At 46.8% G+C, this 25245-nt stretch overlaps 9 protein-coding genes across 9 annotated transcripts in view; 5 read left to right on the forward strand and 4 right to left on the reverse strand.

The window, feature by feature from the left end:
- Nucleotides 1-298: 298 nt before the first annotated feature.
- BU24DRAFT_415763 (uncharacterized protein) lies at nucleotides 299-2110 on the forward strand (the record flags this gene model as incomplete). The annotated part of the gene is made up of 1 exon (XM_033526320.1): nucleotides 299-2110. The coding sequence occupies one exon, from the start codon at nucleotides 299-301 to the stop codon at nucleotides 2108-2110; it is 1812 nt and encodes a 603-aa protein (XP_033377048.1).
- Nucleotides 2111-2797: 687 nt separating this feature from the next.
- On the reverse strand, nucleotides 2798-3725 carry BU24DRAFT_415764 (uncharacterized protein; the record flags this gene model as incomplete). Its single annotated transcript, XM_033526321.1, has 2 exons — nucleotides 2798-3385; nucleotides 3465-3725. 2 exons carry the CDS (start codon nucleotides 3723-3725, stop codon nucleotides 2798-2800), a joined length of 849 nt encoding a protein of 282 aa, XP_033377049.1.
- A 1140-nt stretch (nucleotides 3726-4865) lies between these two features.
- On the reverse strand, nucleotides 4866-5597 carry BU24DRAFT_415765 (uncharacterized protein; the record flags this gene model as incomplete). Its single annotated transcript, XM_033526322.1, has 1 exon — nucleotides 4866-5597. One exon carries the CDS (start codon nucleotides 5595-5597, stop codon nucleotides 4866-4868), a length of 732 nt encoding a protein of 243 aa, XP_033377050.1.
- An 880-nt stretch (nucleotides 5598-6477) lies between these two features.
- BU24DRAFT_429282 (ankyrin) lies at nucleotides 6478-7729 on the forward strand. Its single transcript, XM_033529700.1, has one exon. It carries the CDS (start codon nucleotides 6545-6547, stop codon nucleotides 7478-7480), a length of 936 nt encoding a protein of 311 aa, XP_033377051.1. The 5' UTR covers nucleotides 6478-6544; the 3' UTR covers nucleotides 7481-7729.
- A 612-nt stretch (nucleotides 7730-8341) lies between these two features.
- On the forward strand, nucleotides 8342-9989 carry BU24DRAFT_475228 (MFS general substrate transporter; the record flags this gene model as incomplete). The annotated part of the gene is made up of 8 exons (XM_033532891.1): nucleotides 8342-8377; nucleotides 8536-8695; nucleotides 8746-8906; nucleotides 8957-9137; nucleotides 9186-9293; nucleotides 9353-9400; nucleotides 9494-9689; nucleotides 9749-9989. The coding sequence occupies 8 exons, from the start codon at nucleotides 8342-8344 to the stop codon at nucleotides 9969-9971; spliced, it is 1113 nt and encodes a 370-aa protein (XP_033377052.1). The 3' UTR covers nucleotides 9972-9989.
- A 1294-nt stretch (nucleotides 9990-11283) lies between these two features.
- BU24DRAFT_429283 (beta-lactamase class C and other penicillin binding protein) lies at nucleotides 11284-13449 on the forward strand. The gene is made up of 4 exons (XM_033529701.1): nucleotides 11284-11568; nucleotides 11617-11839; nucleotides 12004-12349; nucleotides 12424-13449. The coding sequence occupies exons 2-4, from the start codon at nucleotides 11749-11751 to the stop codon at nucleotides 13280-13282; spliced, it is 1296 nt and encodes a 431-aa protein (XP_033377053.1). The 5' UTR covers nucleotides 11284-11568; nucleotides 11617-11748; the 3' UTR covers nucleotides 13283-13449.
- A 615-nt stretch (nucleotides 13450-14064) lies between these two features.
- On the reverse strand, nucleotides 14065-14688 carry BU24DRAFT_328202 (phosphoglycerate mutase; the record flags this gene model as incomplete). Its single annotated transcript, XM_033523002.1, has 2 exons — nucleotides 14065-14105; nucleotides 14157-14688. Coding segments are annotated over 2 exons (573 nt in total), but the record flags the coding sequence as incomplete, so codon positions are not given.
- Nucleotides 14689-15531: 843 nt separating this feature from the next.
- BU24DRAFT_475251 (MFS general substrate transporter) lies at nucleotides 15532-17223 on the forward strand (the record flags this gene model as incomplete). Its single annotated transcript, XM_033532892.1, has 2 exons — nucleotides 15532-15594; nucleotides 15685-17223. 2 exons carry the CDS (start codon nucleotides 15532-15534, stop codon nucleotides 17194-17196), a joined length of 1575 nt encoding a protein of 524 aa, XP_033377055.1. The 3' UTR covers nucleotides 17197-17223.
- Nucleotides 17224-19661: 2438 nt separating this feature from the next.
- The window catches only part of BU24DRAFT_437817 (uncharacterized protein), a gene marked incomplete at both ends in the record, with an annotated part of 9698 nt that continues 4114 nt past the window's right edge, over nucleotides 19662-25245 (reverse strand). Inside the window, 6 exons of the mRNA XM_033530224.1 lie at nucleotides 19662-19887; nucleotides 19963-20357; nucleotides 20710-20886; nucleotides 20944-21049; nucleotides 21146-21775; nucleotides 21806-22237. Of these exons, the coding sequence (XP_033377056.1) occupies nucleotides 19662-19887; nucleotides 19963-20357; nucleotides 20710-20886; nucleotides 20944-21049; nucleotides 21146-21775; nucleotides 21806-22237 (1966 nt within the window). The remainder of the gene's footprint in view (nucleotides 19888-19962; nucleotides 20358-20709; nucleotides 20887-20943; nucleotides 21050-21145; nucleotides 21776-21805; nucleotides 22238-25245) is intronic.

Below are 25245 nucleotides of genomic sequence, written 5' to 3' on the forward strand. Positions count from 1 at the left end.
TAGGATCAAGTAAAGTAGCCTGTTGACATTGAGTATTCCCTTTAACTGCAGTAGAGTCCTCGCCTAATTTAGGTGCCTACGGTGCCTACCTACCTAATTAACCCAATTCCAGTGACATGGAAAGGATCACGTGCTCCATCCCGGCATTGTAGAACCGCGAAATGGCCGACCTGCTCATTCACCTCTCCCTTCCGCTCCTCATCTACAACGCTTTTGACAAAATTATTCGGCGCATTTTTTGCTTTTTTTTTGACAAGACGCTATCTCATGTCTGCTCGTGCAGATTTGCTGGGTCATCATGCCACCAGCTATGATGGGACCTGACGCGCAGCAACGCATTGCTGTAGAGGCAGCGGACATACAGACATATCCAAACAATGCGTGGACACGATCAACCAATTCCGACGATTCCGACCTCACCCATCCCCACGATGCATCGCCGTCGGGCTGTCCAGAAACCCCTCTCCCGCCTTCCATCCTCAAATTGCCGAAAGAAATTCTGTCACAGATCAACGCGAGCTTCGCCGGCACGCCTCTGTCCGCCTCTTTGTCCAACCCCCCGATACTTCCTACGCCACTGTTAGGTTCAAAGATACGATGGGAGGGTAGTTGGTATGATGGATGGGAGCCCAAATGGGGTTCTATACAACCCGACGAGGACAAGGTCCGCATGGTTGCGAAACCCTTTCTGCGTTTCTGTGGTATCGATCCATCCAACTTCTCCGTCCTCCCATTCCACCAAGGCATGTGGAACAAACTCTACCTCATCAAGTCAACGGACAAGTCGACGCATGTCACCACAGAGCGCATCTTCCGGATTTCACTCCCCGTCAACCCGTGGTTCAAAATCCAGAGCGAGGTGGCCACGATGGAATATATTCGTTTGAAGACGTCCATACCAGTGCCAAAGGTGTACATCTTTGAGTCGTCGATGGAGAACGACCTTGGCTTCGAATGGATGATAATGGAGAAGATCGATGGCCAAACCTTCGCCGTCGCAGAGAATTCCATGAGCCAAGTGGCAAAGGAGCGCCTCAATACGACCATCGCCGATTGGGTCCACGAACTCGCCATGTTACAGTTTGACGTCATTGGCAGTCTCTATCGGGAGTGGGATCCTACCAAGGACAACTATCTCGAGTTCCGCTTAGGCCCCGTGACGACCGATTACTTCCTCGGCCCATGGAGGACGGAAAGACCTGTCTTCAAAGGTCCCTTTAGAAATGAAGCCGAGCTCTATCGGGCAGTAGTCATGCTCAATTTGCAAGACATTCTTGATCCGAAGCAGCTTGATCGTGCTAAGCGTGCCTGGGCGAACGAGGACGGCTACGAGTACGTTTCCTCAGACCAAGCTATGGGGATTGAGGATGATTGCGACTCAGATTCATCAGGCAAAACTCCGACCTTTGAATCATACTCCACCGTATACTCCGATGAACAATCTTTTCAACCTTGCGGCGTACAACAAGCATGCTTTACACTGTTTGACGTCCTTCCGCTTGTTGAAAGAAGACTCGAGAAGTCGCCGCGTAAATACATCTTGCACCATTTCGACATTTCAAAACAAAACGTTCTATTGAACGACGACAGAGACGCAATTGCTCTGCTGGATTGGGAGAACATTGCCACAAAGTCGCTGTCCCAGATAGATCCCTGGCCGTCCATCATCGACTCTACTAGGTACGACTTACCGGAGCCGTGGCAGGAGAGCACACCGAAACCCAGCTGGCGTCTTAAGGCCGAAAAGAATTACACTACCCGTCTGACTGCAGACATTTTCATGTCGCGACTCAAGAAACTCCAATCGCCGTGGCCACAGATTGATACAACGGGCGCGGAGGAGAACTGTGTAGACATGTTCGAGGAGGATCTCGCAGAGCTGGGGGCTGTGGCTGAGAGATTATACGCTTCGTGGGGTGAGACGGAGATCTGTGACAGAATTAGGGAGAAGTGCGGTGATGCCTTCCTACCTCTTGCGGTCCAAGCCCCCAGAGTGACAGTAAGGGAGGATCATCAGACGAGTCCGCGACATTATTCCTCATTCCGCCATATTATATCCAATCGCTTGAAGTTTATAATTCATCGGAAGGGCGATGTGCGGAAACAGTAGCGGTCATGACAGTGAGGCGGCTTCCAAGAATGCCAGAGACACTCGGCCTGTGTTGCCGCTGTAGGTTGTGTTTCGAGAAAGCGCATTTCGATCGCCATGTTCTCAATGAGAGGAAATTTCTGAAGTCTCGAAGAAAGCAAGATTCCTGGTCTAGCCGTTATTTGTCAGGTCGATTTACTGAGTCACGTCTGTGCGGCGTTTTTCTTTCCCACTTGCAGAAATTAGGACGGGAATTGTTCCATGGTGGTTAATCCCATTCACCTGCACTCTTGACCACTGCTCTAGATCTGATTATAGTCTGCTTACTCTCTTGCATCTGGTTGTATTTCGTAAATTTCCCTTGTATAGGCTTCGCGCGACAGTTAGAGGGACTTCATTTTCTTATATGAGCAGATGATCTTGTAGCTACTTACTTTTTATCCTTCGTATACCCTTGCTGTAATATTAAGCGTCTCGAACACTTTCCGAATTCTCTCTCTCAGCATACATATGGCAAATGTAATGTCTGTCTGGCTAGATAGAAATTATCGCGAATAATTCGACGTATATGTTTATTTAGGTTGAGAGAAGGTATTCTACGGACATGCACACATAGTATTCTTCATATCCTAGGGAACAAGTACTTATTAAAACAAAGCTTCTATCAAGAGAATAAACTATTATTCCCGGCTGAAAGAAAAGAGAAGGCTATGCTACCCTTTTTTTCTTCATATCATGAAACCTTTTGTAGTCTTCGCTTGTTGCAGTATTACTCCATATCTTTGCCATCAATTCGTCAACGTCTTTTTTCTTACTCTGCATCTCAGCCTCCTCGTCATAACCAACCTCGCTTGTATCTAGATTTATCCATGTATTATCTGCGCGGATGATGACAGTCATCGTCTTTGGTTTACTTGTTCCCGGAGTTTGTTTGTCGTTCTGCGCCGCCGACGACCAACATGCATCGAGGAAGACAGTGGGTGAAGGCGTAGCGTTCTCGTGGATTTGGACATCGCAGTACGAATGTGATTTAGGTTTGCCCGAAACCGATCTGCTTTTAGACTCGCGGTTCGATTGCATCTGGATGCAGTAATAATGTCCATCGTCCCTCGTACTTTTCGTCTGCATGTCGAAACGAAAGGAGTCGTAGCCGGTCATATCCTCAAACTCATCGATTCGCTTGCCATTCTGCTCCTTCATCCAAACTCGCTGCTGGATATGCTCCAGACTCAATAAGGTAAGGTATGCTTGAGCTTGATAAGGACGTGTTTTTATCACCTTTTTCTCCTCTCCCTTCTAGATGTAGGTGTCTTTCATAATGTCTGCTCCGTAAAAATGGGTTTCCTGGGCATTTTGGTTGGGAAGAGCGCCATACCTTAGATGTTGACACTGAGGTGCTGTCGAAACAAAACTTTGAACCTAGAGTAACTGCGTTCAAAACTGTAGTCCTTGTGTCTGACCAGATGTAAAGGTAGAGGATGTTGCAAGAGCACACAACTACGATGTAATCTATAGGAAACGCATCAGGCTGAGACAAAAACAGCCGTAACACTAATGCGCGTATCCGAAGCTGCGGGATTTTTTCTGAATTTGGTGTTCTGTCGGCCAGACAGAGTGCTCCACGTAGCTCCTGCATGTTGTGCTTATCTTCAGCCTTGTATGAATATTGTTGCGTACAGACGCCTTTATAGCAGGGAGCATCACAGGCATGACCCGAAATCGGTGGATAGGTAGGATAGGTGGATGTTTGCCTCTGTCGATAGGCCTCTAGGGATAGGTGGATAATGCCACGATCCCAATCGGCTGTCCTGATCGATTTATCTCTGCACTACCTCGTGCTTTTCCCCTTCCACGTGATCTGCGAATAGCCTCACCTACCTCAGAATACCACAGCAATCTATCTAAGTCTTCATGAAAGGATAGCATAGTTTATGCTAACTGTGATTGATGCTTAAATACCTTCAATCTTCCCTATTCCTCCGACAATAGCATTTCCACATTCTCCTTTACTCCATGCTCTTCTTGCGTCTGACACAGTCAGTTCGTCTAACCGTTGGGCATGTCTAGAGATATACTACATGATGTGGAGAAGGGCCTTGCAAAGTGCTTCAATATAATGGTTGAGGTCTGCTGATTGGGTTTAACGAATAACTGGAAGAGGCTTGAGGCATAATAAGGGAAGACGATGGGCAAATGATTATCAATATCGTGTGTTGTTCGTTAACAACTTAGATTAAATACGAGACTCTATAAGGGTCCCTCAAGGTTCTCTACATACTAAAGATGTGGACAAGTTGGTATCAGGTAATCCCAACTAAGTTCCAAGCTACGGGGTGTGTTACTTCTCGCAACCGCCTTGAGATTATCTTTCAACCTCTTCTTTTACAATTATTTGCCTTAGATATTCGACATAGATGTAGATTGTAAAACCAGCTTTCTCAGTATTCAAATTCACTTTACAGAAACACGGTGTTCCCCAATTGTAATAGATTGTGCCTACTTCTACCCTGAAAAAACTATCCGAACTCTGTTCTAAATCCTTACATTCACCCTACCCCAAGTGTGGTAAACCTGTAGTTCTTGTTGAGCCCTCCCCTTCGTATAAGACAGTACCTTTATACTGGGGTTCACTGATAAGCTTCCATTTTTCTCAAGCAAAACATCCTTGCTATAACAACAATTGGCTTCAACGATCAAATTGGCCCTGTTGTTATAACGAGACTGCCATGTACAGAATTCTTAGGGCAGATTACACCATAATATCCTAGCGAACTCCTCAATAACGACGACCACCCTTCTTAGGCTTAGCAGCCGGCCTGACCGCCTTACGTAGGAGCCTTGGATAGTCGCAAATTCCAACACGAGCTCGTCTGCATACACCATAGGCGCCAGAAGCATTCTTAGAGCCTGGCCCGTAGCCGGGTGACCAGGTGAACTGTCCGCTGGCGTTTTCATATGCCATGACTTGGGATGCACTGGTAGCACCATAGACCATGTGTTTGATGGCCGTAATTCTGCGGGTCTGGAGTCCGTGATGGAGTCTGGGAATTTCAAACTGCGTAAAAAAGGACTTTGCTCCTTCTGTCTGCCATTCGATAGCTCCGAAGACCAGGACTTCTCCGGTTGCGACCGAGGCCATGGCTGAGGAAGATGCCTCGGCATCGTCAACATCCTTGGTTTCGTCGAAAGCTTTGTACCATGGGTGATTGAAGTCGGGCGCATTGAACATAGTATCGTAGGAGGCATAGCCACGGTTTCTTGCTAGAAAGTTTTTGACTTGGTCTTCTGACTGACCGCTGTAGAAGATATAGCCATTGGGGATCGGGAAGTAATTGATGAGATATTTTTGATACCTCGATTCAGATATGGAGGTTTGTCGTGCAACGAGGGTCTTGCCAACGTCGTCAACAGGCAGAGGGGTGGCAGTTGCAATGTTCAATAGAGAAAGAAAAAGGAGGAAGATTGCAGTCAGGCTTGACCAGCCGAAACGGGAAGGAGTCGCCATCATCTTGGTTCGCGTGCGCCAAATGAAAGCAGGAGAATCCTTTATTCTTGCGTGTTCTTACAAGCGGCTGTGGATAGGTAGGACGGTAGGGGGAGAGAGTGGGCGAAACAGAGTAGTTGAAAGTGAGTGACTGAAAGAGAGTGATTGAAAGAGAGTGGTCGAAAACAAATGTTCGAAAGCGAATGTCCCACGGCTGTGGTATAGTAAAGATCGTAATAGTTGGCTGGATAGTGTGGGTTGAGAGCAACATAGCTGAGGACTTTGACTTCTCTTTATATGTGTAAAGCGTATTCATGGAGGTAACGATCAATGGGTCGTAGGAAATCCGCAATCCTGCACAATCGAGCTTAGCAGACCTCATTCATGAGAGACTATGCGGTAAGAATTAGTGTGTCGCGGAACTCCTGTGTCACGATCAATGATCAACGGGTTGGACTCTGGCTGAAGATGTAAAAATTAGTGGTTTCCTGTAGTCCTGCATCGCGATCAACAATCAACAATGAACGGGTTGGAATCCGGCCGAAAAGCTAACAATTATCTCGCGGAAGTCCTGTGTCACGAGCAACGATCAGTGGGCCGAACTCTGGCTGAAGAGGTAAAAATTAATGGTTTCCCGTAGTCCTGTGTTGCGATCAACAATGAACGGATTGGACTCCGGTTGAAAAGGACACAATTATCTCGCGGAGGTCCTGTGTCGGGATCAACGGTCAACGATCAACGGGCCGGACTCCGTCTGAAGAGACGAGAATTGGTGATCTCGACGGGTTTTAGAAGGTCCGTGAACTTAACTCCCAAAAGGGCAACCCCACCCTTACATATATAGTAATAGAGAAGTGGTATCCTTATTAGGGTCGAAACCTTCTTGTTTGACACACCAGCACTGCAATCATTATCATCATCACCACCACCACCACCACCACCACTGCTGCTGCTATCATCACCACTATAACATGACGATGCCTCAATTAACTATGGCAGATCTCAAGGAATTCCCAAGTCTCTACGCCTCGCCCAGAGAAGTAGGTGATGTCCTCGTAGGCGAGGACGCTGCCCACCTTCTCATTCAAGCGAGCTCGTCTGGCAACGCCGCAGACTTACAAAGCTTGCTACTCGAACCACAATGGATCAAGACAATTCTCGACGAACCGCACTGCATCTATTATGAGAGCCGTCCAAGTCAAGGTCCGAACGATGCGCGCGAGGTGACAGCAAGGCGAATGTCAAACTTAGAACGGGCTTTGACAGTAGCGACACAGAATGGCCAAGCTGCTGTTGTGTCTACATTACTTGCCTTCGCAACACGCCAGGGCATTGATGCTTCTGACTTCATAACGAGACCGATAATCAACAAAGTCATCATTGCTGGTCACGCTGCTGTATTCAAGGCTCTAGCATCTGCAGACCCGACCATCATCAACTTCCCCATGGGCCACGGCACGCTGCCGCTTTACGAGGCCGTGCGGCGAAGGCAACCCGATCTAGTGGCTGTACTGCTCGGGCTTGGGGCAGATCCTTTGCATTCTGTTGAGCAGTCGAAAAGACTTGGGAGCTATAACTCGTCTCTGTTATCTCTCGCTGCAATGGCTGAAGGCTTGCGCATGACTGAGATGCTGTTGCAACATGGCACCCCTCTAGCTCATACTGGTGCGCTACATACTGCTGCACATTATGGTCATATTGATACTATGCGTCTCCTAATACAGCATGGCGCAGATGTAAACGAGGTCCTTTCTAATTGGCGGAGTTGGACGCCGATGCATTTTGCTGCCTTTAAGGGTCAAGTTGACGCCATGAAGCTACTAGAGCATTATGGGGCACGTTCTGATTTAAAGGACGTAGATAGAAAGACACCTGCACAACTACTAGAAGAGCGTAGTACGGCTTAGCATTAGGCTATAGTGCACTCTCACCGAAACGTCGTTGAGCGACGCTCAGGCAGGTGAGGAACACTACTGAAGGGAATTAGTCTCTATCTAACCGACATTGAGGCTGCTGGACGAGAAAGCGGTTAGCGAGCTGATATCTAAGATGGAAATAGTATTACGAATTCTAGGACACTAGTATCAGGCTGCTGCTCAGCAAGCCTTTCCAGCAGTACCATGGCTTACTAAGGGAAGGGAAGAGTTAAAATTAAGCTATAATTGAGTAGGATAAGAAAGAAGATCAAAGTTTACTTCCTTGAAAGCTAGTTCGTTTAGCTGCCCGGTGAACGTAGTCCTCGACAAAGGCCTCGTCAATGAACCAGTCCATGTATCTCTGCTGAAGGGCTAGGTCCACACCAGTCTCTGGGTCTACAGGGGCCTGCTTTCCAGTGGTGTATCTGGCGAGAGCGGCATCCGCATGTTCCTCTGCATCGTAGCCGTAGACATCCAAGACAGTCTGAGGGTCACCGTACAGATTTCCGCTGCGGACGTAGTATTTGCCATCTAATTCAGCGCTCATGGAGGCATCACGTGCCTCCTGTTGGGGTCCGTCTGGTAGATGCCAAATGGCGCCGTTGATGAAGGAAACCTGCTGCTTCAGATAGGCTTTGGGCATGCGCTCCTCTTCATAGATCTTAATAGCCTCTTCGATGCGAAGTGTACCGTCAACAACCTTACCAACACATCTAGCAAGAAAGGCGCCATCTTCCATCGAAGTGGCAGCTCCCTGTGCCATGTGGTTGACCATAGAGTGTGCTGCATCTCCCATCAGGACAACGTTCTTCCTGGGAGAAGACCAAGACTTCATGGGACCGGTGGCCATCAATGGCCATCGCGACTATTATAAGAAATGATGTGTTAGTAAGCGTATAGAGCGAGTCGGCTTGTGTGCATTCTTACAGTCTCAGGGATCATATCAACAACGCGCTTGATTGAGGGATCGAAGTCCTTGTACTCGTTTTGCATCTCCCAATAATGAACTCCCTACCTCGTTCATTATACTGACTATTTCGTTCCAGATCGTTGGTGCTATAATCATTGGATGTGCCACTAATACCGGTATGTTCATTGCCGGCCGAGCAGTCATGGGTATTGGTGTCCAGGGTACTCTAGTCGTTGCGCCAGCCTTGTTGGCAGAGATTGCTCACCCTCGATACCGTGCAAGAATCAGCGCCCTCTGTACGTTTATTAAACACGACGGATCTTGCTAGATACTAACGGAGCAACAGACATGAGCATCTACTACTTCGCAGCGATCTGCTCAGCAGCTGTTTGCCGAGGCACTCTGCGCCTGGTTGGTGAAAAGGCCTGGCGAATTCCATGCTTCCTACAGATTGTCGGGCCCGTCGCCACTCTCCTCATGACTGCAACGATCCCTGAATCCCCAAGAGTAAGTAGATACAGAACAAGTTAACATCATCTAACCGTCGTTACAACCAGTGGCTCTGGAAACAAGGCAGGCATGAGAAAGCGCTCTCCGTTCTCGAGAAATACCACGCAAACGGAAGTACCGAGGACCTATTGGTAGCATACGAGTACCGCGAGATCCGGGAAGCGCTTAGACTCGAAGAAACAAACTCACAGATGTCTTACACGGATTACCTCAGGAGCCCTGGCAACCGTCGACGACTTCTTATTCTTGTCTTAGTCTCTCTGGGAACGAACTGAGTCGGTAACGGCATCGTTTCGTACTATCTCAGTCCCATCTTGTCCAGTCTCGGCGTCAAAGATACCAACTCGCAGCTTAACATTCTCATTGGTCTGCAGGTCTGGAATTGTGAGTAACATACCTTTCAGTTCATTTTAACTCGATCAGTTTTGACTAAAAGCCTGTAGTCTTTGCCTCCTCCTCGGCCGCGTTCGGAGTGGACAAGTTCGGCCGCCGTCCTCTCTGGCTAAGCTCCACCACTGGAATGTTGATATGCTTCTCAATTGTGATGGGCCTCTCAGCAGGGTAGACTGATGTGGGAACTACAGTTATCCCATTCCTGTTTCTATATAATGGAGCCTACGATAATGCTTGGACAACATTATCATACTCGTATCCGGTCGAAATCCTCACCTTTTCTATGAGGACTAAAGGCCAGGCTATTTTCGTCTTCCTCCAGACTTTAGGCATGTCTGTGAATACCTGGGTCAATCCAATCGCTCTTGACGCCATCCAGTGGAAATAGTAAGTTCTTGTATATTGCGTACAGTCTCTACCGTTACATTGTCTGATTCTAAGATTAGTTATGGCGTATACATCGCTATCCTCGTTGTTGTACTTGTCATCATCTACTACTTCTTTCCTGAAACCAAGAATATGACTATCGAAGAAATCGCCATTCTCTTCGATGGCGACCGAGCTGCCGGAATTGCTAACATCGCAGGTGGAGAACAGGAAGAAAGCAACAGGATCCAGGATGAAAAGGTCGGTCGTGACGTTGAACAGATCTCAGTCGCTACCGCGTGATATGCTACGAGTAATGACGAGAGGTCTGAAACAGCCTGCAGATTATTCGATACCAATTTTTGGGATCCACGTATTGAATCCGAAGGAAAGGTATGGTTTGTCGTAGTTGCTGGATATTGTTGTACATTATTCTAGAAGCAGTTTAGCTAGTACGAATAATGACAAGCCTGTACTGCAATCAGAGGACTCAGAAAAGGCATCGCTAGCAGTACTGTAGTTGCTTTATTCGCCTATGGAAGACACCTAGATACAGCATGTACCAGCTTGATAAATACTGCCTCAATGGCTTCATGTCTTCTTCTTACACCATTATAGCAGTCTCTTGATCATGTGCTAAACAATGCAAAAATAGAAAGTAAGTTGTGAATGTATCGAAATAACATCACAGATCCAACAAGTCCTTCTAAACATAATGAACAATCAGCAAGTACATTGGGTTTTCGAGGTGGTTCGATACTCGAAGGATGAAGTCGACGCATTATCATATGATAATGAAAGTAAAATACAGAAATAAACTTACAGCCAATGGTTGGCACAGTCTTGTTTATCTACTTCGAGCGGATCGCTTCCCCCTTGATATTGTAGCAGCTTTGAATCCTAATCCGGTAGCAACATTCCCCACAACACTGAATCAAACACAACCTGCTGTTTTCTTTAATGTTCTACTGTTGAGTTTTTATTAAGTGATGATATTATTTGCATGAAGGCGAACACTATAAAGCCTCTTCTGGCTGAACAGTTGGGAAGGATCAGTGAGTAGACTGAAAACCTGTATCAGCTACCTTATGGTAGAGATCAGCGTCATGCATGAAATGAGGTTTTTGCCTCTAGTGGATCGCTCTGGCTTTGCTGCTCACATCCCCCTCTATGATTCATTTGATATAGAATGGCTCGCTGCCAATATTACTACAAGTACGCATAGTCGCTTAAAATGCCGGTTCTGGTTGTACAAGTACAGAAAAGTACAGAGGGTTGACACGTCGGGTTGACCACCTGCTAGTATATATGCACCCTTTAACCTTAATAAGTTTCTTTACAGCGTCTAAGAGCAAATAAGAGGCTATACATGCACGTATTGTTCCTTGTATCTGCTAAAAACGCTAGCAGGTGTTCAACCCGACGTGTCAACCCTCTGTATCTGTAACCCTGTACTGTACTGCAAACACGAATCAGTCAACCATCATGCATGACTGCCTCGGTTGTTCATGCCCTGGATTCCGCTACACCCGCCTGCCGCTACACCCGCCTGCCGCCATCCCCGTCATGGTATACCCCAAGGATTCATTTCTCTCTACATCAACTTTCTCCATAATTTCTACTTTGCTCCACAGAGACTTTACAACAATTCGTGCTTGGCTTCGCCCCGACGTTATTCCATAGTAAACGAATGTTGCCCCGCGGATAGGACGAGAACTTGCGCGCTTGAATTAGTTTCTACGTTACTCGGTCCACATCTGGTCCGCATATTTCTTCCCGCTACACCCGCCTCCAGTGGATCCGGATATTCGTTCCCGCACTTATGTTCATGCACAAGAATTGAGCCTACATAATAAGAGTCCAAGCATCTCAAGCGCGTGATCCGATTCCTGTTCGACAAGTGCGTTTCAATCTTGATGTGGTCGACTAGCTACTGACGGTGTCAAAGTATTGTATTGTCACAGCAACAGCATATTACAACTTAATCACACGTTGAAATCATTACAATCCATCGCAACTCTTCCACATGTACACGTCTATGTAGCAGTTGATTCAGCTGCTTAGAGGCAAGAAATTCATGATGGCCGAACTCGATGCTATTTTAGAGAAGTATACGAATCCAGATACAGGAAGTATCCATGGGGCCTCCTTCGTAGCTGTTGATAGCACAGGTATGTTGTTCTGTTTATCATATTTTATACCCCCCCCCCCCTACTGCATTTGTCAGATCAGGCCACGGCATGATCATGAGAAGGATCCCATATGAGACTTATTTGAGCATCAATGGAACGTATTTTATCACCATTGTGCTAACCTCGATCTTGACTCTATGTAGGTAACGACATTTATTGCAAATCATTCGGTTACAAGAATGTTAACGTCAAGAACTCCAAGCGGCTCACATTGGATACGCCATCATGGATTGCTAGTCAAACAAAGCTCACGACTTCCGTGGCGGTCATGCAAGTCGTTGAGAAGGGACTAATAGGACTTGATGACGACGTCCGAGACGTTCTTCCCCAACTCAAGGACTTGAAAGTTCTCATTGGGTTTGAAGGTGAAGGGTCCATCGCTGAGACGCTCGCTACCTCAGGTGATGAAGGACCGTACAGCTCAAAACCAGTTGAGAAGCCCAAGGGGCCACCGATCTTTGAAAAAATCATGGGCAAACTCACTCTACGGTAAGTTAAATTTTGACTCTCATACTGAGTCTTGGTTTTGAGTAGGGCCAGACTACTCATCAATTTGTATTTAGACACTTGATCACACACACATCGGGATTTTGCTACGATTTGGCTGACCCACTCCTCATCAAATATTCTGCTTGGACAGAGCGCAAAGACAACATGTTTTCCGGAACCATGCAAGGAAACCTTCACCCCCTCATCTTCCAGCCAGGATCATCGTGGAAGTATGGCCCAGGCCTCGACTGGGCAGGAACCATTGTTGCGAAGCTTACTGGTCTGGACTTCAACGAATACCAACAGAAACACATCTGGGGCCCACTAGGTGCAAAGAACACAACCTTCTTCCCAAATAGGGAGGGTCTCGAAAAGGAAGACCTTCATGAAACAGGCATCCGTGCTGAGGGGGAAGGCACGCAGGGTCTCAAGCCTGGAGACTGTCTCTGGAGATTGAATTCACGTGATGCCCTCGGTGGAGCAGGATTGTTCTCCACTCCCAACGATTACAAAAAGCTCCTTTCCGCTCTCATCTCTGAAGGGGGGCCATTGCTTAGCAAGGCCTCTGTGGATGAAATGTTTCGTCCTCAAATTGGGCCCGAATCTACCCTTGGTGCGCGAGCGTTCCTGAAGGGCACGAATCTGGATAACACTCAATCCAATTTGTACACGGATAGATATGATGAATGGGAGAATTTCCAGGAGATTGGGCATTGTCTGTGCGGTATCGTCACCACTGAAGATGTTTTCGGACGTAGGAAGAAGGGCTCTATCAACTGGTCGGGGTTGCCAAATCTTATCTGGTGGATCGATCGCGAGAGTGGTGTAGCCGCAACTTTCTTCACTCAATTATTACCAGTGGGTGATCACGCTCCACGGAGGCTCCAAATAGAACTAGAGGCTGCTCTCTACAAAGCAATCAACGGCAAATAGATTCTACAGTAGGAATATAGATAACGAGAAATTAGTCTCCCTGTATTGGCGTTCCTCAGAACATGCAGTAGTGCCTTTTTGTAAGTTCAGAATAAATGGAGTATAGCAGATTCGGGGTTGATTATTGAAGGATGTAAAAGCGTTTTATCAGACCTGGAATACTCAATGGACTACCTGCAGTAGTAATCAACTGGTAACTAATTAATCAACTAGTAATCAAGTAATCAATCAGGGATTAATCAACTACGTATAATTGTATCCAAAAGCAATCAAATATCTACAAGCCGGAGGAAGGAGAGCGGAGAGGCTGAATTGAACCCATGCTGAAATGTCTACCTACAAAATTGATCAGTAACCAACTACATGATCGATCAGCCTCCTGTAGTAGTGATCAATCAGTGGTTACTCAACCAACTCAATAGCTGATTCCGAATCTGCCCGACCCATATATTCAACTAATCAGAGCGCGTGAATAGCCTCCTGGACAACCAATCCAGATCAGGGCGCACAGATCCGTGGACTCAGCAATTCCAAGATTGAAGTCCGCGTGGTAAAGAAACTCGTTCCTCGCCTCAATTAGCAGGTTTACTGATGGGGAGATTATCCGTCTTGCTCAACACGATGTATCTGTCTGCAGCCCAAGAAATCTCAGTAGCAATACGCAATTTGTGTTGTTGGGCCTGAGTTGGCTCTTCATATTCCCCTTTTGGAAATCTTCGGCAAATGGAGTCTTCAGTCTCTACAACAGCAGCCCGCCCAATTGCATTATTGGAGGGGTTCTCAAACTTGTACGTCCGGTACTCACAATTCTTCCAGCCAGTTCCTGTAATTTCCGTCAGTAAGAATAGACATCAAGGAGCAAGTAGCAACTAACCAGAGCCACTGCTACTTCCTTCCCAATCTTCTGTGAAATAATGATTGACACCTCCATGTGCGACAATAGCTACAGTTCCCTCTGCTTCATCGCGGATGATTTTCCTCGCCTCACCCGCACGTTGCTCCGTCAGGTCTGTTGTTGGCCTGAAACGCCCTTCTTTCTTATCATTCCAGCCTTCAAACAGACGTGATAAGTCTACAGGCTCGCTCTTGAACTCCAGGCGCAGTTGTGCAAGCGATGACCCGGTATCGCAAGCAAAATCTGAAGTCTCTTGCAGCTCTGGTAGTGCAATAATGCGGAGGTCGGGACGCAGGTGAAGCACTCCTCGGAAAGTGAGAAGTGCAGTCTGGAGAGTGCGACGCATCGGGGATGCGTAGATACAAGTGATCGAGCTTATATTTGGTATCTTGTAGGCAAGTGCAAGACTTTGTTGTTCACCCTCGGGTGTAAGAGAAGTGTCCGGTAGATCGTAATCTTCATGGAGATTATGGTCGGCTTGACCATGGCGAATAAGGTGCAGTACAGTTGGTGCCATATGTATGTCGGGTGTATGAGGAATATATGTTTTAGAGATTGCGGTAAAACGATATTAGATATAGATTCAATAACTTCTGTAGATCGAAAACTATCACCAAGAGAGAAAGAAGAGCGAACTGTGTACATGCGATAGAGAGTCGATAAAAGTGATAAAACGCCTGTAGAGTACTGCAAATGTAGATTTATGCAACGCTCACGCATTAGCACAAGTAGAGTTTACATGCAAGGCATGTAACTCACTGCCCCGATTAGGCAAAGGCGCTTGCTCATGATCAGCACTAGATCTAAGATAAGAAAAGTTCCTTTATCAACGAGCAGTACGAGAGCTGTATGTGTTGAAAGTCCAGGCTTCTCACCTTGTACAACGCTTCTTCAAGTCATCTGTAATGTAGAGATAGAAATGGGACCGAGCCACAGATGTTACGAAACTAACCTAACTTCATTAATTCCAGAGTATAGCAAGCTAAAAATGAGGCAACAATGAATGCATTATAATCGCACACTTCCGTTTACTAATTACTGTATTACTAAAGATATTCTTTGTCTAGACTCGAAAAACTATAGACTCGGAGACTACGCTAGCAGTAGACACTACACCAGACAGATAAGGCAGCCAAGACGCAGTGGCTACATATCAAATGATGCACCGAGAAGAACACAGATTTTGGTTGATGCTGAACGAACTTCGCATCGCTCTCCCCTAAACTTTCCCCCATGTCTGCTACAAATATTGTGCATGTTGTTCTGACCTTTATCTCGAAATCTATAAAACTCTCTTCCTTTAACCATAAAGAAAAACAATTTTTCATCATCTTCTTAGCTATATATTCAGATCATGTTACACATACCATCAGACTCGTCGCAAGCTAGAAGCAATCCTTCATCCGTAACGCCAACTGTATTAAACAACGATCTCTGCAGCACGCCCAATATTGTTGTATCTTGTCCATCTACATATGAGGATGGCGCCTCTGATACACCTGGAGAGCCATTGGAATTATGCATCGCGAGACTTGGCCGTGAACGCCCACTGGCTTTTACTAGTATCTGGGCTGAAGCTGCTTTCATCTTCAGCATCATGATGTCTCAATTCCTGACAGAATACTTTGTCTCGGGCTTTACACTCATTCTTCCAACTTTGATACAAGAGCTGGATATTCCACATGCAGCTGCTGTATGGCCTGCCAGTGCATTCTCGCTTGCTATCGCCAGTACATTACTTATCTTCGGCCGCCTGGGAGACATGTGGGGAGGCTATCCTGTCTACCTCTGTGGTCTTGCATGGCTATTAATATGGAGTATCGTCGCGGGCTTCAGCATTAATCCACTTATGCTTGACTTTTCCAGGGCACTTCAAGGGCTTGGTGCAGCTGCGGCTCTCCCAACAGGAATTATGCTCATGAGCTCGATGTACCGACCGGGGCCCCGAAAGAATTTTGTTTTCGCTATCTACGGAGCATCAGGCGTCTTCGGCTTCTTTGGGGGCATTGTCCTCGCAGGTGTTGTCGGTCAATTCTTACACTGGGGTTTCTACTTCTGGATCGGTGCTATCTTGACAGGCGCTGCGTTGATCTCCTCATACTTCTCGATCCCACACGCTTCAATAGGGCAAGGAGGCAGTATTGGAGTTAAGATGGATTACCTTGGTGCGATTTCTCTCGTATTCGGCCTGATTCTTACCGTTTTCGCTATTACGCAATCCTCGCATGCTCCTACAGGATGGCGGACGCCATATATCGCCATTTGCTTTTCTCTTGGTGTAATATTTCTCCTGTCTGCTGTATATATTGAGGCGAGGATTGCATCTCAGCCTCTCCTACCAGCCTCAATTGTAACTATTCCTTCGATGACACCTCTCCTCCTCGCCATCCTCATTCTCTACGGGTGCTGGGGTATCTTCTCTGTCTATGGAACTCTTTTTTTCCAGAATGTGTGGACTATTTCCCCGCTACAAATAGCTGTGTGGTATATTCCCCTTGGCGTAGCCGGCCTTCTCTTTAGTGTTCTGGAGGGTTTCATCTTACACCTTGTTCCTGGCCGAGTCCTTTTGATCATCTCTGCGCTATGCGCACTGGGAGCACAGCTTCTTCTCGCTTTGGTCCCACTCGATGGATGGAATTATTGGGCATGGATATTTCCAGCCACGATTTTTAGCACCATCGGTATCGACTTTCCTACAATTCTGATGACAGTTTTCATTACAACAAAACTTCCTCGTGCGCAGCAAGGATTGGCAGGTGGAGTCCTAAATTCCGTTCTTCAACTTGGAGTCGCGCTTTCTCTTGGGTTGACAGATATTCTCCAGTCGGCTGCCGTAGGCAAGGTAGGCTTGGCACAAAGTTACAAATACACCTTTTGGTTCGGCATTGGCGCAGCGGCCGTGAGTTTGGTACTAGTAGCGGTTTGGGGAAGTGTACCTAAGGCAACAAGTGATTTAACAGCAGACGAGAAGCTGGAACTGATGCAAGAAGCTGAGAGGGAATTAAACAGTGTTTCTTAGGCTAATTGTTCGGATTTTCAACATTCGTGTATAGAATGCAGTTAACAATATTAGAACCTGCAGTCTTATATTTAAGGACTCTAGGTTTTAAGATAGTTTGTCTCTTGTATGTTGCGTTTAGATTAGATAAGCAAAGTTATCTAATGTTGAAACTTAAGTACAATAATTGCAAACAACCAGAATTGTACAGAATAATGGAAAAGTATAAATCCTTTTTCAAGCATGTACTTATAACCATGATGCCTACTTCTGCGCTTTTGTTCTGCAGAGATATATTCCTTGAAGCTGCTTAGGAACTATCCTGCTTTTCAGTAGAGAGGAACCAGGACAAATCTCTGCCCTCTATCTCAGCCCTCTATCTCAGCCCTAGTCCTTCTATCACTAAGGAACTGAAACCGATTGGTAGTGCGGTACTTAAAATTCCAATCTTCCCATCGACTTTGACTAATAGACTCCAGGAAGTGAGGTCCAGATCCGGGCCAAGGGCCCTATACCTTACCATCAACAGTACCGTTCTTGTACCACGATCGGCAGCTAGAGGTTCAGACAATGCCCTTGACAATGTTATCCTTGTATTCTTGGAAGTCATCAACAGCATCCTGCTTGATAGAGATAGACTTGATATTCTCTGTCATGATTCTTTCTGCAGTATTAAAGGCATATCTAATGTAGGCCTCGAGACAAGGAATAAAAGTACCATGGGCAGCAGGGGCATTAGGACCTGCATGTAATGGGCTGGTGCCCAGGAGATATACCCTGGATGAGATCCAGTGTAGTAATCGCGATAAAGCGCCGTGAGAACAACTAACGACTACCAGCTGCCCGTCGAGGGCACTTGGTGGCCAGTGTAGTTGAGTACTTCTCCTGAGTTTCCTAGTTAGAATTAGCGTGGTTTTCGTAAGGGATTCTTATAATCCCTACTCGAGGCTCTCTAAGACCTCTATCGAATTCATTACTGTTATCAGGTATCTGCAAGCTCTGCGCAACCCTTACAATAAGCAGCTTTCCCACGAGCAACAAACAAAGCACCAGCTGCGAAAAGGTGTGCTTAACAAACATGTGGACACCTACTTTTAAAGTCCTAAATTCTAGGGAGAGTTTATATGTTGCTATCTAAGCTGTTCCTGCAAGCTAAGTGGCAAGATGCATTTTAAGAGGCATTTATTAGAGGTACACTAAGTATCTTATTAAGGCGCGCAGAGGCTAGCTACGTAGATTAGAGAAGGAGATTGTATAATTCAGTTTAAGAGGCATGCGCTTATTGAGTACACCGCGAAGTAGTGATATGTACGGAAGCTTGACAAAGCAGCTACTAACCAATGGTCTTTTATAGGGCAAGTTTAGATTACAGGGGGTTGCATGGTTTCTGACATCATGAGGAGAAGCAGGGGCTAGATTTTTCATGAAATTTCTACATGGAAGTCTTAACAATGACCATCCTACAAAAAACCTGGAATCCTTCCTAAAGAGTCTAACGTCTGTCCCTGCGTAACGAAAAACCCGCCATGCCGAAAAGGATTCTACAAATAGTCAGACTGGATCCTCCAATTTAGTGGAATTAGGGTAATTTGAGTTTTAAGGTGTCAATCAAGTACGTCTGCTTCTACAGCTAGTAGAAACATAGAAAATTACATGATCCATTACTATGCTGTTAATCTTTTTGTGATCTACCTGTATGACTTCACCTATTCTAAAGTTATATAATAATATACACCTCTATTAATTATGTTTATTGGTGCAGCTAAAATAATCTTCACCTATCTACAAAAGCCGTCAGGTTTATAATCTAGGAATGTAGTCCGAATTTATCTGGCAAGAGAGGCACTGAATAGCTCTTGGCAGGCAATTTGACACTTAACCTACAAGGCTTAGCGTATGCTGTCTAAGTAATGTAAATTACACATGCACCCCTAATCCTGGATTAAACAATATGAAAACTGACGCAATCCGCACAGCTACACATTCTCTAGTAAAAATACTTACGTATCATCGCACATTAGCCCGAACCAGTGGTTCGCTTCCGCCAGAAGTACTAATCGACGGGGCGGCGCTGCATGAGATCGCGCCCCGCAGCGCGCATAGGGATGATGATCAACTTCCTGACGTCAGTGGTAGTGCTAGGATAAGGCTAATCTACCAAAACTTGAAGCGAAGAAGGCTTGAGGTTGGCGTTAGGAAAAGGGAAGCCTGTTATGGTACGACACAAAGCGCTCCACAGATTAGTCGCAGAATCTACAATGTAAACGTGCTTTTTGGGCAAAGTGGATTATGAACAAGGCGTTCACTATAAGGCATGGAAAACCCTTGATTAATGATCTTTAAGATTTAAATAATTTATTTCTGTCTATCTTCTGCCCCCTTTGAAACAGTATATAACAAAGATGTAAAATGTAAAATGCAATATATGTTCCTACTTTGCTGAAAACTCAAAGCCTTTAGGGTTTGTGGAAATCGACAGTACACAGCTATACCTTTCCAGATCCTACACCAATACCAAGCGTATTACCTAACACAGCGGAGGAAGAAGGACGATACTCTTGCGGAAGCCACAGTAAGTTCTTCGAGTTAAATGTTATCCATATGTTATCCGAACTGAGTGCCGTATACTTATATCGAGGTGACTGAGGTGTTGCGACCGTGGATGTAGTATTTGGGGTTTCTAACGAACTCAGGGCAATGGTACCAATGTTACTATAAAGGTAGGAGCCAGTGATGTTAAAGGATATATTATGAAGTGTTCGGCCCATGTCGAGCGTGTGCAGGCACGCGCTGCTGTTAACATTCCAGATCTTGACCGTCTTATCATACGACGCCGACGCTAGCTGCGTCGAATCGTGAGAGAAGGCTACTAAGGAGACCAAATTGCTATGGCCTTCGAGCGTCTGCAGGCACGCGCCGCTGCTAGCATTCCAAATCTTGACTGTCTTGTCGCCCGACGCTGACGCTAGCTGCGTCGAATCGTGAGAGAAGGCTACTGAAGAGACCGAATCGCTATGGCCTTCGAGCGTCTGGAGGCACGCACTCCAGCTGACCGTCATGCCCGGGTTGATTTTGATAAGCTTAGATTTGTTGTCTTGAAAAAGCTTTCTGATCAAGCTGCCTGTTGGACTAAAGAGGAGCGCAGACCTGTATGCTTGAAGAGGGGAGTTTTCTATTCCTTGCTTATGATACATAATGAATTAATGCGCATCTTGAATTAGTTTGATTAGCTCAGACGCATTCGTTTTTCCCTAGGCATGGTCAGGATGCATCATCAGTTTCTAGAATTCCTAGCTTTATGTTTACCTGGATTAGAGTCTTAAGTTTGTGTTAGAACAAGGGGCAATTCCTGCCACCTATACTGGCTAGTGGCCTGAGTGGCCCAGATTAGCTTAGTATGATTACATAATGCTCCCTATAACACTGGCTGAGAAACAATAAGTTTCCTCAGCGATTCGTCTCTATCATTTGGGGATAATAGAATTGACTCGATCTCACTATTGCTAATTGCCAACTTCTAAGTGCCCTGCAAACCAATCCTAACAGTTTGCCTATGGAGACTATGCCTTTCGACATATTTTTATATAGGCTAAGAGCCTCAAGCCAGTAGAGATATTTCTTCCTCAAGAACTCGTGAACAGCACCTCTATTCTGCAGGTCAGCTAAGGTATCTGTAGGAGCACTAGAGTTTAAGTTGCAGAGGTGATCTATCTAGTAAATGCAAGAGTAGCGCAGCGCTGCTAATGGATCTGGGTTTGGATGTATAACCTGCGCAGCAGAATATCTTAGCTCACCTAAGCTATACATGTCATGATGTAATGCAGACATAGCTTTGAAGGATCTAGAAAGTACAGCATAGTGGGCAGCTTTAATACTAGAAGAAAAGACGTTATAAAATGCCTCTGCGGATAAAAAGTCCTTTGCCGATTGATGCACAAAATAGACTGTGTCATTCTGTAGAGTGAGAAACGAGCCGCAGAGACCGATAATCTCCTGCTTTGACTTAATGTCGTCGGCCTCATCTTCGAACTCTTCGACAAGAGTGGACAGCTCGTCTAGTGTAAGTGGCTGATATGCAACTGCAGCTAAAGATAGTATCTGCTTGCAAAGACTAGCATCGTCTAAGTTGCTTATCTGCTGTATCATTCGTTCGTATAGTGAGACCAGGCCAGGCGGAAAGGCAATCAGCTTCTTTATGACGTTCCGCTTCGGGACTCCCTCAAGGGATTGGCATACCAACGCTACCCAAAGGAAAGTATCATTGGCATTAGAAGATAGATGATCGAACACGGCATCTCGTGTTTTGGCGTCGTATGTCTTCGACTCCGCTAGTTTGAACACTTTGTGTTGTATGAACGCGCTGACGGCGTAAGAGACAGACTGTGCGTTGAGTTCGAGGCTCAGCCTTACTTTGCGTCCTACCTTGCCCAGCCCCCCCTCAATGTTCTGCCAGTTGCGGCTCGAGACGAGCCATTTGACGTGGGAGGACGTAGACGACCTTTCAGCGATAAAGTCTACTAGTTTCGGCAAGTCTGTTATGCATTCATCGAGCGCGTCCACGATTAAGTACATGCACTTCAAACTAGGATCCTGCAGGATGCTTGTAAAGATATCCGTCAAAGCGACCTACGCATTCGCATCCTCAAACAGAGCTTCACCTGCTTGATCGTACTTTTTGCGAACGTGCGAAATAAGCGATGGCTGTTCACTAATAAGCATATACAGCAGTCCTCTTAGCACGGCTACGGCACTTCTAATGCGCGAGTCGGTTGCCTGGCAGAAGAAGTACGACAGAAGGCCTGTTGCGCCCATCGAACTCTGTAGTTCATCGATGATCCCACATAGTAGCATTGTCTTGCCCTTGCCGGGGTCGGCTTTGACCCACAATAGTTGGCTCTGCGGCTCATCTCGCCACTGTCGGAAGTCCAGGTTGTCGAGAACCCAGCGGTACGAGTTCTTCAGCAGTCCACCTTTGGTCTCCTCGATACGCTTCTTATCGTCGCGGGGGTCAGTAAGGCGCAGGTCCGCCAGACACTTGTTGTCAGCGCTTGTCTCATGTATCCTCTCCTGCTGTTTAGTCTGCTCTCGAATGGCCGAGGTAATGCTATCTAGCTTAGCAATCTGAGACTTGGCTGTCTCAGCAATCGCACCGAGTCGATTCCGGATTGTGAGCGTATTGTACTGCGTCGAGTCCGTCTGCACCGCCGCCTCAGCTGCTTGTATGTCGCCCAGCTCGCCATCCCAGTCATCCAGCTTAATAAGGTCTCGTGCGAACACCGAAACCCGTCCACGGTGGTAGTAGCACACACTCTTCATCTGGTACAGTAGCAGCTTTGCATAAAGCTGGGTGACGCCCTTCTCGAGATCACCGCGCAGGCCGGGCGAATGTCCGTCAGTCATGTTCTCCTCCAACAACAGATCCGCAAGATTCCAGTACCATTCCATCCTCGATACAACGTAGGCGATGCCTCGCCGGTTGGAGCTCGCCTGGGTGAGTGGGTTCATCAAAATCTTGACCATGCACGTCAGTATCAGGCGGTCGACGCAGTCACAGTAGCACGAACCTCGAGCGCAAAGCAGACACCGACCCAGGCGATAGCCGCTTCGGGGGACGCCTGGATCGCTTTGTCCGCCACCTCTTTCACCGCCATGGCAGCCTGTATGCCGTCTTCCGTACCCTGTTTCACCTTCGCATCTTTCTCCGTTCTACGAAGCCCATTCTGAACAAGCCGCTGCATTTGCATCCACCGTTCCCCTGCGTCTTGTGCAATCTGGTTCTGCTGCGACGCAAGGTCTGCCGAGTTTGGGGTGGTTGAAGTGGTTGCATCTTCTTCGCTCAGCTAGACGGTCAAGATCTTTTCGTAAGTATCAACAGTGTTCGGATCACTTTGTTTCGCTTGGTCGTATGCTTGATTCCAGAGGTGTGCTAATAGCCTTGGGGGAGACGTGGCAGGGCCAGGAACGGTCTGTGCGTGTGGGGTGGAAGAAGGCGGGGCTTCAACATCCGAGGATGTTGGCGGCTCCTTCTTGCCGAACATGGTTTTGAAGCGGGTTTTCAAGGTCATGATAGTTGGTAGAAGCGACAAACGACTGTAGTGCGCGATTCAAACAAACGATGGAACAGTGTACTGATGGTTGGAAGGCTTCAGGGCAGCGGCAGTGGCAACTGCAGTGGCAGTGTTACTGGATACATGCATAGGCTCAGCCTCGAACGGGTGCAACTAAGCGAATATGCAGTTGTTTGCTTGGCTGCATCGCAAGTACGGCTCAAAGGCCGTAATTGCCAACGAGCTACGAAAGACATAACGAAACATGAAGGAGTTGCACAACGCAAAGTATGATGGATGGAACACTGAACACTTGTAGTAAGGGTCTTAGGGCAGGATAGAGCTAATCTAAGAGAGGTAAGACTAAGATACATCGAACAGACTTTGCAAATGCGAACCTGCAATCACGGAGCCTTATCGGCTCGCTCCCGCTCCTAGGGTAAGATTTACCCCACATTTTACGTTCACACTAAAGTAGAGTAACTTAAGGCCACTCACCCGAGCCATCACTGATAGAGGTCGACAACGCCAAGCTAGCGGGATTGTTGCTGTGAATAGAACAGGCGTCGCCGTTGAACATTTTATGCGAAATCCTGCATAAAGGTTCCAACCCACCGACATGCTTACCATACCAGAGGAGTTACTGTTACAAATCGTTTCGTGTATCGCTTCCCAGGGAGATGCTCGCGATTCACTGCGTGCATTGTGCTCCACGTACAGGACGCTACGACGTATCGCCTCAGACGCTCTTTATAGCGACGTGAGACTTGAGCCTGAGGATGCACCTCTCTTTTTGCGTACGTCATTCTAGCGCTCGGAGCTTGCTGCAACAGTAAAGCGATTGCAGGTCAGCGTTTTGTGTGGATTTAACACGGCTCTTGACCCGGACGTCAAGGCGAAGTCAATTCAAGCATTGCATGAACCAGGGCTTGCCGATAGCCTGTGGCGGCAGAAGTCTAATGACGATGTTTTACCTGCAGTAGCAGGCCTGATTCTCACTCGTCTCTCCAGCTCACCGAGCTCGACCTCAGGATCGGGCCTACTGAGCCGAATGTCGTTTCTCAGTCGCCTTAGATTCCACGTTTTGGCAGTAAAGCGATTCCGAAACCTGTATCATCTGTTCTTGAACGGGCGATCGCTTGCTATTAGTGGTAATATTCTTCTACTATTGCAGTTTAACTTTCTAAAGTTACGCAAATTACATGTACGGGAAATAACCACCTGCATGCTATATGATCACCGTGCACGACTACCTGGAGGAAGTGGCACTGAGAATCTACACCTCGAAGTCACAGACGATGTCGCAAACCCAAAACGTCGCGATCCATGCTACGGCCGATTGGACCATCTCATCGCGGCCATGAATTGTAATAAGATTACGAGGCTCTGCATCGATCTGTGGCATCCTGATACTTCGAAGGACCAATTGCAGAATATCGCGCCGGTTGTATTTGTCCGCTGCTGACATTTGAGTTTCACGCATGACTCATGTAAGACTCGCTGAGCCTCAAACTTGCTCATGGCATGACTCCAGCCTAAGCTGATGAGCGTGTCGTAGTATCTGCCATCGTTTTGGCGTTGAATGTCTATCATAATCAGGCTTGACTAACAGTTTATACAATCCTAAATTACTTTATACTGTACGCACTGATGCGCCTCATGGATCTATCTCAACATTCCTTACTTGCCACTGGGTCAATGCTCTAAGAGACGACTTTGTGTGAGGATGTTGATCTCCAAGAACCTGTTTTCTGAGCTGAAAGCATGCCTCTATCAAGGAAAAGGCCTCCATGTCGCGACTTTGGGACTTTAATGTAAAAGCGAGGTTATTCATGCTGGTCAGCGTGTCTGGGTGCTCCTCTCCAAGCACCCTCTTTCTCGTCTCCGTCACTTGCACATCCAGCTCTTCTGCCTCCTTCCACCGCCCTTGATTCCTATATGTTGAAGCGAGGTCATTCATGCTGGTCAGCGTGTCTGGATGCTCCTCTCCAAGCACCCTCTTACTCGTCTCCATCACTTGCAC

The sequence above is a fragment of the Aaosphaeria arxii genome (genome assembly GCF_010015735.1).
Source record: "Aaosphaeria arxii CBS 175.79 unplaced genomic scaffold BU24scaffold_17, whole genome shotgun sequence".
NCBI classification, from domain to species: domain Eukaryota; kingdom Fungi; phylum Ascomycota; class Dothideomycetes; order Pleosporales; genus Aaosphaeria; species Aaosphaeria arxii.

Coding starts and splice junctions, on each gene's coding strand:
- BU24DRAFT_429282 (XM_033529700.1), top strand. CDS start 6,545: ATGACGATGCCTCAATTAACTATGGCAGATCTCAAGGAATTCCCAAGT.
- BU24DRAFT_429283 (XM_033529701.1), top strand. CDS start 11,749: ATGGCCGAACTCGATGCTATTTTAGAGAAGTATACGAATCCAGATACA. Junction 11,840..12,003: donor CGTAGCTGTTGATAGCACAG/GTATGTTGTTCT, acceptor GACTCTATGTAG/GTAACGACATTTATTGCAAA. Junction 12,350..12,423: donor ATGGGCAAACTCACTCTACG/GTAAGTTAAATT, acceptor ATTTGTATTTAG/ACACTTGATCACACACACAT.